At 39.8% G+C, this 17869-nt stretch overlaps 1 protein-coding gene across 1 annotated transcript in view; it reads right to left on the bottom strand.

The window, feature by feature from the left end:
- PIGG (phosphatidylinositol glycan anchor biosynthesis class G (EMM blood group)) overlaps window positions 1–17869 on the bottom strand; it is a 91844-nt gene that overhangs the window by 44084 nt on the left and 29891 nt on the right. Inside the window, exons 9-11 of the mRNA XM_063422022.1 lie at window positions 17170–17627; window positions 10300–10491; window positions 3327–3636 (exon numbers count right to left, since the gene is read on the bottom strand). Coding sequence (XP_063278092.1) covers window positions 3327–3636; window positions 10300–10491; window positions 17170–17627 — 960 coding nt within the window. The remainder of the gene's footprint in view (window positions 1–3326; window positions 3637–10299; window positions 10492–17169; window positions 17628–17869) is intronic.

The following is a 17869-nucleotide window of genomic DNA, read 5'->3' as shown; positions in this document are numbered from 1 at the left end:
TGAAATTGATACATTTTTATAGGGTCCTGCACTAAAACAGTTTAAGCAGTCCTCAAAATTTTCGCTAAGCTATTGCTAATTCAAAATAATCTTTTCGAAGTAGGAGCTGTGGGACATGTGATGGGACACAAGAAGGCAGTTTCTTATCTGGGCCCGCTCTATTTCATACAAAGCAGCATAGGAAACAACATGGGGGAAAAAGCTTTGCTGTGCTTTTAACAGAAGTCTTGATAAGTATCTATCACCCAGATCAGATAACTTTCCAGATCTTACAGTGGCGGGAGATGCACGAAGACCCATCTACAAATCTGGCTCAATACAGCAAAGGAGAATTTCTCATTTAGGAGATTTGAATGCTGTGACTCTTCATATCTATGAAGAAATTCCCTTGAGAGAACTAATTTTTCAAATATTCTGAAGTTTGCTGAAATCTGTATCATACTGGAAGTTATTTATTTCCAAAGGAAACACTTCCAGAAGAAATGTCAAAATTGCCAGGAGATTGATGGGGCCTAGGCAGATGCTCCGAAACTGCAGGATATCCAAAACCACAGTTTGCAGTCAAGTAAAATGGAAATCACTATTTCCAGTCTTCTAAACATAAAAAAAATCCCCAATTGCAAGGGTAGTTGAAACCACAAAACATTCATCATGATAAAAAGCAGTCTTTGCCATAACACCAGTTCAGACCACTAAAAAGCTGAAATAAATGTTACCAGATCCTGTTATCTTCTATTAGTCTTGCATAGATATATTTTTATTGGTGTAGAAAAAAACTCTTTGACACAGCACAGTCCAATGAAAAGATGTATCAAGCTCTTGATAGCTCTAACAGCTGCTTTCTACAAGATGTTTATAGCTCTTTAAAGTTGATGTAAATTATCCCAGAAAAGTTAGTCCCAAATTTTTGGCATCATTCAGAGCAGAAAACACACAGTATTTAACCTGCCATATTACATTTCCAAACAAAATTATTACTTTTAGAAGCCTTTGTTTACTTTTCCATTATGCCATGCTGGCTTCGGAGATATATGGGCTACATTTATATAAGGCACTTTCACCTCACAAGCACTTGTAATATCTCTTCAGGCAAACAAATGGATGCAGTCCAGGCTAGGACGCTGGACACTCACGTGGACTGGAAACTGCTTCAATGTTGAGCTTATCAGCAGCTTGAAGTCCACCTGAAGGCAGATCACTAGAGATCAACCACAAGGGTTGAACTGAGGCTGATACTGTTTAACATCTTTACCAATGACCTGGTCAGTGGGACAGAGTTCCACTCACAAAATCTGCACACAATGCAGAACCAGGAAAGTGGCAGATACAGCAGATGGGTCTGCTGCCATCAGAGGCACCTCAACAGAGTGGAGGAATGAAATGACAAGAAATTCAGCAAGTGCACCAAAGAGAAATATCAAATCCAGCACTTGGAGAGGAATAAAACCATGTCTTTGGTCACACTGGGAACTAACCATATGGAAAGCTATTTGGAAGAGATCAGCCAGCCATGGTCATTCTTGTGCAAACACCAACAGCATCTGGGACTCCATTACGGGAGAGCCTCACTAGCTGTTTAATGGAGATCTCCATTCTATCTAATAAGCAATGGTGGGATCCACATTTGGGTGCCTGGGTCCACTTCTGGGCTTGCCACCATGAAAAAGCCATGGGTGTGGCAGAAAAAGTCCACTGAAGCACCACAGATGATGGTGGGATCAAAGCACGTGTCATACAAGCAACTCTCTGTGTCTTTTTACTCTCAAAGAGGAGAAAGCTTAGTAGTGATCATAACAATGTTTATAAATACCTGATGAGGGGAAGTACAGAAAATGTAGCCAGACTTTCTCAGTCACCTGATAGTGACTAGCAAAGCGATGAAAAGCAATACACAGAAACAGAAATACAAGAAGTTCTGATTAAAATCAGAAAAGGCTTTTTTACTAGCTAGGGTGGTCAAGCCCTGGACCAACCACCCAGAAAGCTTACAGAGTCTTCTCCCTTTCAGGTACTTGAAATAGGGAATGGACACTTTTCAGACCAACCTGGTCTGTTTGACCTGCTGTTTCTTGGGGTCAGGTTGGACTAAATGATCTCCAGAAGCAACTTCCAGCTTCAACTCTCCTGTAATTTCATGGTTCTGTGAAGTTCTCAGCCAAGTGTACCACAAATTCAGCAACACTGAAACATTTATGAACCATTTGCTGCTTTATGAAAAAAACTGAACTATTCATTATTAGTCTCTCTCTTCCACAGCTAGGATTTTTTTGCTAGCCTCCTCATCATTAAATTTCTGGCAGCTGTTTTTGCTTGGTACCTCAGTACAGAGATGGCTCTGTCTTCATTCAGCATTTTGCCAGCTGCACTAATGGGTGCTCTCAGAAGGCTGTAATCAAAGCTGACTGCCTGAACAGTAACATTCAAAACATGCAAAAGCCACTCAACCAAGACATGCTATGCCCTCTGAACAGGAAAAGTGGGTAGGAAGGGATGAATCATGATGATCTTATCTGTATCAGCAATTCCCCATCTGGACATATACTACTCTCAATCAAGCCAACACTCAATCTGCAGTTACCCCAAGCTTGACCAGAGTTGATCAGTGATGCCTCAGAGGTAAACTCAACAGAGGACCAACATTGAAATTTTGCAAATCCCACCTCTTAAACCTGATTCCCCAGTTAATAAATGCCCTCTTTAGACAGCCTGCCATGCCAAGGTTCCAACAACACTAGAAGTAGAAAGATCCTATCCAGCTTCAATGCAGAGCAAAGTTTTGGGGGAACTGCAACCTTATTTGCAATCCAGAGAACTAGGTTATGGAAGTTTGTAAGGCTCCTCAGGAAAGAAGGTATCATTTGATATAATAAGAAAGAAAATTAGTTATGGTTCTTATAAGAGATATTACATGCAACAGCACTTTCCTTCAGTCTTAACCAGTATATAGACCTACTGTAAGCCTCAAGAACCAGTGACAAAAGCCACTTACCTTTTACCAGTATTAATCAACTCAGATGACATTTTTAAATTAATTATCACCTGAAAAGTACTTACAAGGCCCATTAACAGACCAAAATCATCCTGCTACAAGTCTCTGTTCCTTATAACACTTTGGAAATCTACTAAGTATAAGACACTAAGGTATGCATCTTTCTCTATTTCTGAAAACAAAACATTAATAAAGCATTTAGAAACTAAATCCTTCTGAGAACTCAGTAAACTCTTCCACTGTAATATTTAGTTAGCGTTTTATTTACAATGGACAATATTTCTTTGAAAAATTATTCCCTCTCCCACCTTTGCAGCAGAGAGAGTATTCAGCTTACCTGAAAATAGAAGAAAGCTTGGCCAAACCAGTAGTGCATGATAGTAATTTGTGCTGCATCAAATTTCAAAGGTATCCAAATATATTTTGTCATCATTGTCTGAATCAGCAGACAAAACACCAAGACTGGTAAATTGTGAGGTCTAAATAGAAGAGCTGCTAGTAGAACCAATCCGCTGTATACTTCCCATAATCCTGTGCTCTTCGTGCTGGAGTCTGCAGAAATAACCTGTGACTTTAGTAAATCTTTAGTGCCAGTGAAGACTATGCCAAGAACAAAGACATAAACAAAACGAGCTTCAGTAATCCCCCTAAAGAGAAAATAAAATTGGAAAAAAATTAATAAATAAATAAAACAGAAAAATTAGTTACTTACTAATACCTACTTCAGAGCCTTTCAAGAGAGGTCAAAACCAACCACTTCTGCTGAACAGGTTAAATCCAAGGCTAGTATTTTTCAAATCCCTAAGCAATTCCATTACAAAAAACCCCTACGTTTTAAGTTGTAAGTGTAACTAGCACTCACACTATCTTCAAACCACCTACAAATTCATTTGACTCTTAATTTCCAGTGAAAGGCAGCTTCCAAAAGAAACACAGCATGTTGTCCAGAAGAGCTGACAAGTAAGGACCAGGAGGCTTAAAAACTGTGACCTACTATTCTAGCAGTGCAAGATTTGAGAAACTAAGACTAAAAGGGACTATAGCAAGTCATGTGATTAAACCTTCCTGCTCAAGGCTCGAGTCATCCTAGAGCACATTGCACAGGGTTATGTCCAGACAGTTCTTGAATATCTCCTGTGAAAGAGACTCCACAACATCTCCATGCAGCCTGTTCCAGTGTCTGGTCACCCTCACAGCAAAGAAGTCCTTCCTCATATTCAACTTCCTGTGCATCAGTTTTTGCCCATTGTCTCTTGCCCAGTTGCTTGGCACCACCAAGAAATGCCTGGATCCATCGTCTGACACCTTTCCTTCAGAGATACTGTTGAGCTTTTCTCTCAGACATTTTCTTCTCAAGGCTGAACAGGCCCAGCTGCCTAAGCCTTTCCTCATAAAAGTGATGCTCCAGTCCCCTAACCACTTTCAGAGGCCACCTCTCAACTCAGTCTAGGACCTCCATGTCTCTCATGTCCTGAGGAACCCAGAACTGGACACAGCACTCCCGATGTGCCTCACCAGAGTTGAGTAGATCACTTCCCTTGACCTGCTGGCAATGCTCTTCCTAATGCACCCCAGGATGCCATTTGCCTTCTTGGTCCCCAGGACACACTGCTGGCTCATGGACACCTTGTGGTCCATCGGGACCACCAGGTGCTTCGCTACAGGGCTGCCTTCCTGCAGGTCACCCCCAGCTAGTGCTGTGGCCTAGAGTTGTTCCTCCCCTGGTTCAGGACCCTGCACTTGCCTCTGCTGAATTTTGATCAGTTCTCTGCTCAACTGTCTAGCCTGTCAAGGTCATTCTGAAGGGCTGCACAGATCAGCCATTCAGCCAGGACCTAAGTGTCCACTCATCCAATCCACACCTCTTGAGCTTGTCTGTGAGGGTATTGTGAGAGACAGTGTTGAAATCCTTGCTGAAATCAGGGTAGACAACATCCACTGCTCTCCCTTTGTTCATCCCTGGTTTTGTTTCATTGCAGAAGGCAGTCAGGTTGGCCAAGCATGATTTATCTTTACTGAATCCATGCTGACTACTCCTGATCACCTTCTTGTCATCCATGTGGCTAGAGATGGCCTGATTTCAGAATGAGGTGCTTGCTCTCTATCACCTTTTCAGGGACTGTGGTAAGGCTGACTTGGTAGTTTCCTGGATCCTCCTTCTTGCCCTTTTTGAAGACTGGGGTGACATTTTCTTTCTTCCAGTCCTCAGGCACCTCTCCTGGTTGCCATGACCTTTCAAAGATGATCATTAGAATGCTTGCTATGCCCATCAGCTCCCCCTTACCTGTAGATGCGTTTCATCAGGACACATGAGTTTGTGGATGCCAGATTTGCCTACGTATTCTCTAACCCAACTTTCCTCGACCAAGGGAAAGTCTTGACTTCTCCATATCCTCTGTTACAGGGGTCTCTGCTCCATCTAGTAAAGGGCCCACAGTATTCGTAGTTTTGCTGTTGTTTTTCATGTATTTGAAAAAGTACTTTTTGTTATCTTTGACATCTTTGGTCAGATTTACTTCCAGATGAGCCTTGGACATCCTTGTCTCATTTCTACCTTCTCTGACAATCTCTCTATATTCATTCCAAGTGGCCTGACCCTGCTTCCGCCTTCTGTGTTATTTCCTGCTTACACTTCAGCAACAACAGGTGTTCCTTGTTCATCCATACAGGTCTCTTAACCTATTTTCCCAATTTCTTGCTCATCAGGAAGTGTCATTCTTAAGCCTGGAGGAAATAACCCTTGAATATCAACCAGCTCTCTTGGGCATCTCTTCCCTGCATGGCCTGTTCCTATGGGATACTTCCAAGGAGATCCCTAGAGAGGCTAACATTAGCTCTGCTGAAGTCCATGATTGCTTGTTGTCCTGCTTCCTCTTTGCCCAACCCTGAACTCCGCAATCTCACAGTCACTACAGCTGAGGCTGCCCCCAACTTTCACATCTCCAACAAGGCCTCCCTCGTTTGTTGTTATGAAGGCGAGCAGCAAATCACTCCCCGAGCAGCACAGCATTCCTTGTGGCATCCTCTGCTACCTCTGTTGGAACGTTGTCATCAATGCTTTCCAGGAACCTCCTGGATTGTTTGTGCTTTGTTGTGTTGCTTCTCCAGCAGATGTCAGGGGAGTTAAAGTCCCCCACAAGAATGTGTAACATAGAGGCTGCTTCAAGCTGCCTGTAGAAGTCCTCATCCACTTTTTCCTGATCAGGTGGCCTGTAGCAAACACCCACAACAATGTCACCCTGTCTGCCCTTTAATTCTGACCCATAAGCTCTCAATTCTCTCATCATCCACCCAAGACAGAGCTCAATACATCCCAAGAGTTTCCTCACATAGAGGGAAGCTCCACCAATGCATCTTCCTGGTCTGTCTTTCCTCAGCAACATGTCCTTCATGACAACATTCCAGTCATGTGAGGTGTCCCACCATGTTTTTGTAACCTTATCTCTGTCAAATCTGGCTCTGTCTACATCTGTCTTCAAATTTAGTCTACAGCTCTCTCAGTGACCTTGCTAAATCCTGAACTAAGACTCCCTCCTTAGGCCAGGTGGACCCCATTTATTGCCAGCAGGCTCAGAGTCATATAAACTGACCTGTGTTAAAATTCGGACACTCAGAATTCTGCTGGTAACACCAGTTTCAGAGCCAGGTGTTCATATGCCTGGTTTTGCAGTTTCTTGCCCCATCAATCCCTAAAACTGGTAGGATAGAAAAGAACACAGCAGGTGCTCCAGAACCCCTGACCAGCTGTCCTAAGGCCCTGAGGTCCCTTTTGATCATCTGCACCCTTGTTGCTGGGACTTGGTCATTTACCCACCTATAAAACCAGCAGTGGGTAATCATCAGTGGGCTGCACCAGGCTGGGAAGTTTCTTGGTGATGTCCCTTTTCCAGGTGCCAGAGAGACAACACACCTTCCTGCTGGACTGGATCCAGTTGGCATATCAGGCCCTCCATTCCTCTCAGGAGGGAGTCACCAGCAACTTCTACTCTTCTTTTTCTTAACTGAGGAGGTTGTGATGTGGGGGGTAACTGCTCTGCCATAGGCAACCTCATCAATGTGGATGGACCTTCACCCACATTCTCATTTCTCTGGTTCTCAGATTCCAGGGCCTCAATTCTGTTGCATACGGGCACTTGAGGAGGTGAGGGCGGTCAGGAGGGGTTTCACCTGCCACCCCAAGTAGAAACCCCTTTTCACTCCCCTCCATCTCAAAGGTCCCTTCCTTTTGGGTGGTGATGAGAGGGCAGGGGGTCTGTGGCTTCTTGCGAAGTGGATGTCAGGTCTGTTTGTCTGAGGCATGGCAGAGTGAGGCTCCACCAGTCAATGTCTTACTATCTGTCTTGTCTCTACATGAATAATGAGTGAACATGGTCTACAAAGTTAATATAATTCAGTCAGAATTGAGGATTCCTGAGTCATCTGTACTCAGCAGTATACAGAGGACTAAACTAGGACTCTAAAAATAGTAAAATTATTGTTATACTCATGTAACCAATGTAGCTAACTGACCACAAAAAGACACCACTCACTGGCCAAAATTTCTACAAGTAAGTTTGGTAAATAAATAACTTTTTTTTCTTAGAAAGGTCACATTCCTTCTCTGACAATTACTAAAAAATAAGCTTGAATTCCATCTTTCTTTTCACATACAAGCGAGAAAAAGAAAGAGGAGAAATAATAAGCAGGAGCATTTACATATTCAATTTTCTTTCTGCATGTACAGAACCAAGAAAAAAAGGTGAAATCATACACAACAGTAATGTGGTTTTCCTAAATCTGAATGCAGTGCACTGTTCTGTTATTTACCTTTCAATGGTTTAAAGTTATACCTAACAGCTTATGCAAAAGGGCTTCACTGTTTTATTCCCTTAAACAGCAACCCTTAGTAAAAACCCTGTTTTGTCCATCGGATTTTTCCTTTAGGGAAGAAAGAATAAATGTAAAAGCCAGTAAAGGTTAGAGAATTCCTGGGTTTCTGCCTAATGCAGAAATTCAGTGCCCCTTTTCAGTGTCTCTGGTAAGTCGGACGTAATTATTACCACATATTTACTTAAGATGTAAAACTTCAGGAAACAGGTTGGGGTATTTTCCTATTCAATAAATTGAGTGAAAATTGTAATTAAACAGTTGATGAAGATTCAAACTAGAAAAAGTGTTCCTCAGCAAATGCATTACTATTATTTTGTTTGTTTTAGTATACTATATACTCATCTTTTTCATCACATAGACTACAATTTTTTTAAAAATAACTCTGAGGTAAAAAGAGCAAAGATTCTCCATCTTAGAGAAGAATGCACTATACATGAAAAATGCAGTGGCTGCCTACAGCTTTTTCTCATATTATACAAAACTACCTCTACCTGCATCTGGAGCTATTCCAGATCATGAATACACTAAAGATACCTCTAGACACATTTTAGGTAAAGTCCTGGGGTTTGGGGTTGCATTTTAAACAGGCTTTTATCACGTAAATCACATCAAACATCTAATAAAGATAAGCTAGTATCACTGTGTCAACGTGACACCTATCATCTGCAATCTACTAAGATTTGTCTACCATCTCTTTTTACAAGCTGTACTAGGAGCCTTGCTGAAGATAAGGTCTGAGGAGTGATCTTGGGCAAACCACGTTTCTCTGTTGAGCCTCATACTTTACTCCTGAGAAGCCCACATGTCAGCACATGAGTGGCCACTGCCAGGGACCATGCTGGAAGCCCTAAGCCAGCCTGTGCTGTGCACTGGTAGGTATTATGACAGAGAATGTTCTGATCTGGCAGGCATAGACGTAAGTTCGCTTTGGATTGTTTGTTGGGGTTTTTTTTACGCAAAATGAAAGGCACCATGGTATTTCAGGGAGGCAGAACCTCTCTTCAGACAGGAACCATGTGCCACAGTGTGCCATGGGAAGATTCACTTGGGGTTTATATAAAGCCCTGACATAAGTTAAGTAAATCACTGTGTCCGCTATTTACCTAATAACAGAAATAATACAAAAAGCTTTCTATCTTCAAATAATTGAGATTCATATGCTGACTATAGAATGAACAAGTTTCAAGTAAATGTCTGACTTCAGTATTTAAGTACGGCACTTATTTCTCTAATCACATTTTATTTGTGGCTCAATTGCTGTATTTAATGTTCTGTCCCATGCTGCAACGACAGTATTATTTGTCAAGACTTTTACTGAAACACAAAGCAAAACTAGAGACCACATTCAAAAATCAGGCATGTTTCAAGTATAGAGCCAAATCCTGCACAGTAAGTAAAGATTATGATTATTTTCTCATGAAGCAGAACTAACACACAAGTACTTATCTTAACACTAGTATACAATTAGAATTATCTTCAATATTTGGAGAAATAGAATGTATGTAAACATATACAGATACACATATAAACAAGTATTTCCTGTAAAATATGCCACATTAGCAAACCTGACCTTCTTTATGTCCTTAGATCTTACGCTGCAGGGTTTTTTCCCTCTCTATGCATCTTGTGAGTCTCTGGCCCCAGACTAAGAAGATCCAACAGCATTTGTACTGATATAAAACTCAAAATGAGTGCAAGAGAAAGTTCATCACATCCAGAAGACAATAGTTTCAACAGCTTCTCTTCCATAATCTCCTAATTCTCATCAAACATGCCCACTGACTGTAGTTTTCCACAACTCTCTGACATTTAGTAAACCCTGAGGCTACAGAGCCTCAAGAAAACTAAAGCCACTTAGCTACATGTCAGAAGTAGTCATTGGTGAAAGAGTTTAGCTTCCTTACAGTTATTGACTAGCTCTTCAAGAGACTTAAAATCAGACTAAAAATCCTTACTATGCACTGTGCTGCACAAGTGAGACCTTGAGAAGGGCATGGTCATATCTTGAAAGCCTATGTTATAGAACACTCAAATGCAAAAGCAAGGTATGGAAAAGCAGCTCTCTGAACTACTAAGCACTTTTGAAACTAAGAAGTAGCTAAATGAGCTTGGCTTGTGCTCTGCTAGACATGCTAAGTCCATCTAAAACAACAAGAGATCATTTGGAGTTTTTTTGTAGCAAAAATATAGTGTATTACTACTAGATTTTCCTCATATTAATTCTTATCTGACTGGCTTCTCATCTGTTACAGTCAAAAGCCATTTCATGTGGCTTAAAATTAAGGACACATCATAAAAATTCAGTGCTGGTCACCTACAAACTACAATTCTATTCTTATGAATGTAATTCCAACCTATAACATCCTGTTCATTTCATCCCCTGATAGCCAAAGAGTTCAACACTTTGGTAGAAACAACTACTTATCTGCTGATGAACTTACTTTGAAATATCTTTGCCACCATGTTGCCATGGAAATATAACATTTCCAATAGCTGCCCGGTAACTGTAGACTCCCAGGAGCCCAAGTGCCATAGCAATTTTCGAAACTAGGGAGCATCTTCTTTGAACCAGAAAGAAGATCATAAGAAGGGAGACTGCAGCCAAGAAGGAGAGTTCAGATTTATGTTCCGAGCTGGGGAAAAAAAACAAAAACAAAAACAAACAACAAAGAAAAAAATCCTTTTAAAACCATAATTACTGCTAAACACATTTAATAGAGCCTTAGCTAGAGCCCTATATTAAATAAACTGTATTAATTAATGCAGCACCAAATTCATCACTGCAGTGGTATCTGCTGTGAACTTTACAAGAGGTATGGTAAAATATTTCAGTATTTTTAGAAAAGCAGTTTTATTAATGAGGTTTTCTATTCAAGCATGCATATTTAAAAGTGTAATTATTGTGTTCCACCATATGCTAATTATACTGTTAATTATATAAAAACTGCTGCATATTGCATAATGGAAAAGGGTCTACTGCTTTCAAACCAGGGGGTTTTTATTTACACATTTTGAAAAAGTCTGTTTTCCTTATACTACAGCATTTCATTTTCTGGCACTACACAAAAGCTTTCTCCACTACAGGATTAAAACTGTCTTTTGAAATAACTACATATGTATTTGTTTAATTTTAGACACAGTACCTGACCTACTACCTATAGAACATATTACCTACCCAAAGTGACCAAAATTATACTTACACAGTTTAAAACACACAGACAAAAACTCTTTAGCACAACCCGATTCCCTTATGCAACTACAGCACCTTGTATTGTGTCAATACATACAAGAGATAGACACAAAATTTGCATCACTGGTGGAGAAGATCACAGATACAACTTGTTTGTTTCCCTGCATCCTAAATAGGTAACATGCATTCCAGAATCAAGGGCATTTCACTGAGCATGCTGCCAGTGTTATATATTTAAATCTTCAGTAATAGGAATTAGCACTACAAAATGTAATAGGATAAGGCAAAGATCTGCACCCATGCCTTAATACGTAGTTCCAGAAAGCCTACTGTAGTCCACGAATTTTCAGCAGCGCAATCCATGCCTGCTGAAAATATTCCCAGTACCCCAAATAATATAAAATCACTATTTTGTTGAATTTCCCTTACATTAAGAACATCATGCAGATTTTGAGAGCTAAGGGCTCCATCTTCTGTTTTCTACAACTCAAAATCCCATGATAACAGACTACTAACTTAAGGAAACTAACAGTGTGCCTGGGATGTTACCTACACTGAATTCAATCACACTTATGAAATGCCAGTTTTATCTCTGATTTAATAAAAAAATTCTGTAGTGCACTTATTACTGTACTAATTACTGTACTTCAAACATGTTTATTATCCTATTCCCTAGCATACACTTTATCACAAGCTTGACCAATAACTGTTCCAGCTGTTGTGCTTGAAAAGTCATGGAGGAAAGGTTGTAGGGCAGGTAAATTGTCCTGTTAGTTCTGCATGCAGGACTCAGTCAAGTAGTTGGTACACCTTAACAAGATTCCCAAGAGATGCACTGTTTTCTGAAAGCCAATGGCGAACAGTGAAAGGAATAAGATCTAGAACACTATGAGACAGAAAATGTAGTCTTGATGTTTCTCCTCTCAATTATTCTTCCTCTACACATGGAGAGAGCAGAAATAGTGGACTCCTGCAGCAACCTGTGAATATAACGCAAGCACCACCTTCTTTATGATCAAAACATAATGAACTAATTTAGTAGCCACTAAACCTTTCAAATGAGGATTTATAAAAAAATTTAGGCATTCAGGTCATATTTTCCTTGTCTACTCATTGTACGAGAGCAAGACAAATCAGGGATAAATAACATCATCATCTTTGTCTCTTTATCTAAAAAAACCCAATACACATTGAGTTTTCATTCTTGAATGCTAGCAGGGACTAACAAACACCTCATGTACACATTTTCTGGGAACAGTCTTCTATGATCTCTGTTTGGAATTTTTTTGAATCATACGACTCTGTTTAAAAAAGCCCTACCCAAGGTTTCATGCTACGAAACCCTAATGTTTCATAGCATTTGCTGAAGAAACAAGAAAAGGATTTACAGCCAGCAGAGTTAGGTCAGCACAAACCACCTACAGTTTCAAGGTTTTCCAGCCAAGGGTCTGACAGTTAGGCAGCTAAAAGCATACGTAATTAGCATGACATTTCAAAGGAGATGGTAGTTGCTTAACAGATTCCTATCATTTAGCAAAGTTCTAAATGCTTTTGATAGTCTGCTCAGAAATACAAGCACGAACAAGCTACTCGGATCTCAGCTGCCATGTCCTGGGTTTTGTAAAAACCACAAAATTGAAAGTGAAGAACCAATAGCTCCCTGAGAGAAAATCTGTTGAGAAGGAAAGGAAAAAAGAGCACTTTGGCTTTATCTTCCTACTATAACAGCTTGTGGTCTACACTCATACTTCTGGTAATAGAATGAAGGTTGGAGACATTTTCTTCCACTGCTTGGACCTCACCTCATTACTGCAAATACAAGTAGAGTGAATGGAATTGTAAATGTGCATGATTAATAAATTAAGTGGATAAGGCCTTCTTTAATTGTTTCTTTCATTTTACAACCGAATACACTGAAGTCACAAGGTGTGCTAGCTTTGAGGGGAAGGGCATTTGGGAACAGTTAAGTACATTATCAAAAGAAAATATTATCATATTCCCATGCTGATGCTTCTTGTCAAGAAGCATCACTTCATACAGAAGCATCATACTTTCTCTTCAAGCTGACACTGCTATGTAACAGCTCTGACACCTTTCAAATATCAGTACTGACCAAGATTAACAGCCAAATAAAGCTAGCTGAATACCAAACAATCAAAAAGAAAGCCTGACTTCCAGTCAGATTTAGATTGCATGTTTTCTTCCATTTCATCTACTGTCTGGTTTCCTTTTGCTCTTTTTCCCATCAAAGTATTTTTCAGGTTTCACAGTCTGTCTGCAAATAACAAAAAACATTTTCCTTATTTCAGCACTGCTGAATGCATTCCTAGTAGCCAAATTCAACACAGTATAGGTAGATTGATTTTCTGTGTTTTGATGCTTACATCAAACAGGAAAATCTGGACAACAGTCTCCCTGAGAGAAACTTTTATCTTCTAAATGCTGAGCCCCTTAAGCACTGTCTGGTTAAGCAAAATACTAGTCTGAGCAGGAGCACAGATATCCAAAAGATCAGTCTAGGGGAACAAAAAAGAGGGCCATTTGTTCATTAGTTTATCTTAGAGACAAACTAGAGGGCTGGCTAGAAAAAGCCTGAGTAGCCCAAACTCAAACTAACAAAGGCACACATGATATAAGTAAGGTTCCAAATTCTTATTAGTAAAAAACATGCTATTAAGACATCACTACACCAATTAAACCAATTAGGGAAACAGACATCTCCTAATATCATGTGAAGAAGGAACAAAGATGTTAAAACCTCCACCAAAGAAAATGCAAGCATGCTGGCCAAATAGGAATTCCCAGACACTTTAAAGACCACAGCATGTATAAAGATTTTGTTGTATCATTTACTAAACTTTCTGAAGCTTGTTTAGTGAGCCATAACAGAGTCATACACTCAAGTACAACACATAATTCAAATTCAAAAACTGTCATACTTCAAATATTATCAATCTTTTTACTCTATATTACAACTGAAGTATATGTCAGCATGGAGACATATATAATATTCTCCATTGTTTTAAGTCAGGAGGTAGCTCCACAGCAGCCTGAGACAATCTGTGCCAGGGCTGCCAATGTTCTGTTCTTTTACTTGCTAGCCCAACAGAAGTAGTTACATCAATGAAAGGGAGAAGGCAGAACTATGACAGTGACAGTCCTAATCGTGCATCCTCTTAGCCTGCCATGGCACAACACTCCAGACTGTTGCATAATATTTTAAGAGTCCCAAAGTATAAGGTAGGTATTGCTTCTGTCTCAATTAGATTTGAAAAGGAAGTGGGGTTTTGTAAGGGATGATTGACAATGGCAGAAAGAAAAAACTGTTTGTCTGCAGCACTTCAAAAGATGCAGACACTTCCAAATTCTCTTCCTACAGTAATTTCAACAACAGCAGTGCTGACTGGTATATGCTGCATTTCCTGCATTCGGTTATTAAGCCAGACCATTTGCCTGTGAAGACTGATGGTAAATCAGAATGAGAAGTGATCCAACTAAAAGCTAAGCGTTTCCCATGCCATCTTGAATTATTTTTCCAGACACATCTATTCAGTGATTTAATCACCATACTGACACAGGAACAGGTAAAAACAGGGCCAGTGAGGTGAGGAGAAACAGAGCAAGTTCCCTATCTTGTATGGCAAAAGGTCCTATAGTATACTATTTTAGCCAAATGATCAGACATAGCCTAAGAGTAGAGATGTAGAATCTTTTCTCTTCTAATTCTTTTAAGACCTAAGCCAATACATTCAGCGTGAGACCATAATTTGATAGGAAAGAGAGGAAGAAATTCACCTGTAAAATTTTGACGTTTTTGTTTTGATATCTAGCTGCTGTACTTCAGCCTTACTGAAGGGGGAGCCAGACAGCTTTAACAGGGTTGTCACGGCTTTATGAAGGAGAATACTTTATCAACCTGACATATTTTTGTGATGAGACAAGCTCAGTGGAAGAGCACAAAGCCGGCACTGTTGCTTATCTGTGCTTTAACAAGGTTTTTAACACCAGCTCCCATAACATTCCATAGGCAATCTCATGCTAGAAAACATGACAGCCAGGTGGACTGAAAAGGCTCAATTCACAGAGTTGGCACTAGCAGCACAGTCTCAAGAAATTGCCCACCAGGGATATTATGAAGTTCAATAAGGGCAAGAGGCATGCCCTGCACCTTGGAAGAAATAGCTCACATATTAGGACAGACTGGGGGCTGACCATCTTTTCAGAGGTGACTCTGAGCACCTGGGTGGACCCTGACTCAACAATCAGCATGCAACATCCCCTTCTAGCAAAGGCAACTAACAGCAAGTGGAGCTGCTTTTGAAGAACTTTACCAGAAGATGGAGGAAGGCTATTTCTTACCCTGTGTTCAACCATGGCTCCAGTTAGGGGTTACCCAGTACAGAGAAAGATACAGACATATTAAATTCACATGAATTCCAATTCACGGGGACAAAAATAGACTCCTCCCTCCCTTCTCCTTCCTCAACAACAACAACCAGAGTAAGCCAGAACAGATGTAAAAAGCCTTGGGTTTACACCTGAGTGGGTTGTTTAGAAGTTCCTGACCAGTAACTACTGTTACAGCTGGGCATATTGGATTTCCCACTTTTGATATAAATTAGGAAGCACTTGCTGTATCTGCAGTCTACATTCCACCTGTGATATCCTTCCGAGATCCCCACATCCCAAGGCTACAAAAAGTTTTGTTGCTTTCCTGGCATACTAAGCACCATGAAATCAGAGAAGGGAGCATACTAAAGTAAGACAGGATTTTTGAAAGCTAAGTCCATACATGCACACACCATTTTAGAAGTCTGGTAACATTTCCAAGAGTAAATCAACATCTCTGGGAGACCACACGAGTAAAAGCAGGTATCTGAAACAAACCAAAATTTTCAGCTGCAGGAGTATCAGGTCCTTGCTTCATGGCCTTGTGGCAGCAGCACAGTCCATGGAAAAGGACTGACAGAAAAGGATTGAAGAAAAAATCTGGCTCAGGACATTCTTGGGCAAATAAATCTTTTGCGGATGCTCAGGATTATTTGTAAAAATCCTCATAGTCACACTAAATCACACATCATCCTGCTCACACATTGACTTAGCTCATCATGAAGGAGTGAGTTATCTATCATATGGACTTGATGTGGGAAATATGGCTTTTTTTCCTCATTTCCTCACCTCAAGAGCAGAAATGCATGCTGAAAACCCTGGTATAGAACAACCACTATAATGCGACAAATTCCCTCATAACTCATGTCTTTCAGCACTCATGCCTGTCACTGCAATTAGCGTTTCATCTGTGAGGCTGCCAATAAATAACACGTCTCGTATTACTCCATTTGCTCATGTCATTTTTAATGAATGATGAATGACATTTCATCCATGTGTTATAAGATACTGGCAAGAAATCTATTTATCTTACACAGCAGAGCCTCTTCATATGCTGTTTGCAAAACCTTGACTAGACAGTCAAAAAGTATTGCTTCTCTATCCACTAACTAAAGTACATGAGACAGTTCAAGTACCACTGAATAATAACCATAGTTCTTAAAAATACTGAAAGGTATTGGAAAAAGCAGAAGCTCTTCTCTGATGTACTTTCAGTCATAAAAAATTTCCTTTCTTGTTTATCATATTAAACTCAAAAAATTCCTTCAGCTTTTTACCCACACCTTACAAGCATGTGATAGACAAGGAAGAATTCTATGTGTGCCATCTACTCCTGTGACTTCATAGATTTTGAAATTATGCAGAACCTTCCTGGCTTAATTTCAAGAGTTTAATTCTATTAAGTGATTTTTAATCTCTCAAACCAGCCACTGTTGACTTACACATGGAAAATATTTACTTTTTGCTTCTGATAAACCTATCATGTATAATTGGCATTAATTAGGTAAGTCATGGTGCAGGGCAAAGATTATAAAATATTGATAGTACACAAGGAATTACTCCTGCATGAAACAGCAATGAAAAATTCCTGATATCACTTCATCCTTTATCTGCTTTGTATGTCTGCAGCATTTTCTGATCAGAGACTGTGCAGAAAAATACATATTTCACCAAATGAAACACATTAACTTTTAAATAAGGCAGAAAGTGTGACAGTAAATCAGAAACCTACCTTGTCAACCAGTGTCCAAAGTCTGGCCGATGAGCCCACTGGACACCTGTCTGATTCAAGGATCGAAGCAGCCGACAGCAAATAAGGATGATCCATGGAGTTGCTAAGCTTATCCACTTATCTGATCCTTTTATGAATTCAGATGAAGAGGTGGCCTTGCCCAGTTTTGAATTACTTGCTGCTGGAATGTCTATATTCTTGCATTCAGAGGTTTCCCCGATACTATAAAAATTTTGTCTTACATTTGTGCTATGTTGAGGGTCACATTCTTTCAGAAGAAAATTATTTCTACAAAGTTCCTGACACAGCACCAAACAAAGCGTATTGATAAGAAAATACCAGGTTTGATGTTCCTCTTCTATAAAACTGCTTGCCCCTAAACTCAAAACATGGCCAATAGTTCCAGCCAGAACGAGCACATCTACTTCCGACCAGTCAGAACTGGACACAACAGGATTCTGTAAAAAAAAAAAAAAAAAAAAAAAAAGCCACAGTGGTGAAAGAGTATATAGAATTTTCACTTGTAAGTATTCATTGGATGCTTACAGCAATGAAAACAAAATAAATAGCAGGATAACGTATCTGTCTTAAGAAATCTCAAGAGTTTATAAAATAATAATTTCAGTGAAGCATATTCAGCACTACAATTATAATCATAATTTTTAAAACTGCATTCTGTTTAAGGAATAAAACTTCTCCA

Source organism: Prinia subflava, chromosome Z (assembly GCF_021018805.1).
Source record: "Prinia subflava isolate CZ2003 ecotype Zambia chromosome Z, Cam_Psub_1.2, whole genome shotgun sequence".
In the NCBI taxonomy this organism is placed as follows: domain Eukaryota; kingdom Metazoa; phylum Chordata; class Aves; order Passeriformes; family Cisticolidae; genus Prinia; species Prinia subflava.
The sequence above is the reverse complement of the archived record's forward strand: the minus strand, read 5'-3'. Positions and strand labels throughout refer to the sequence as shown.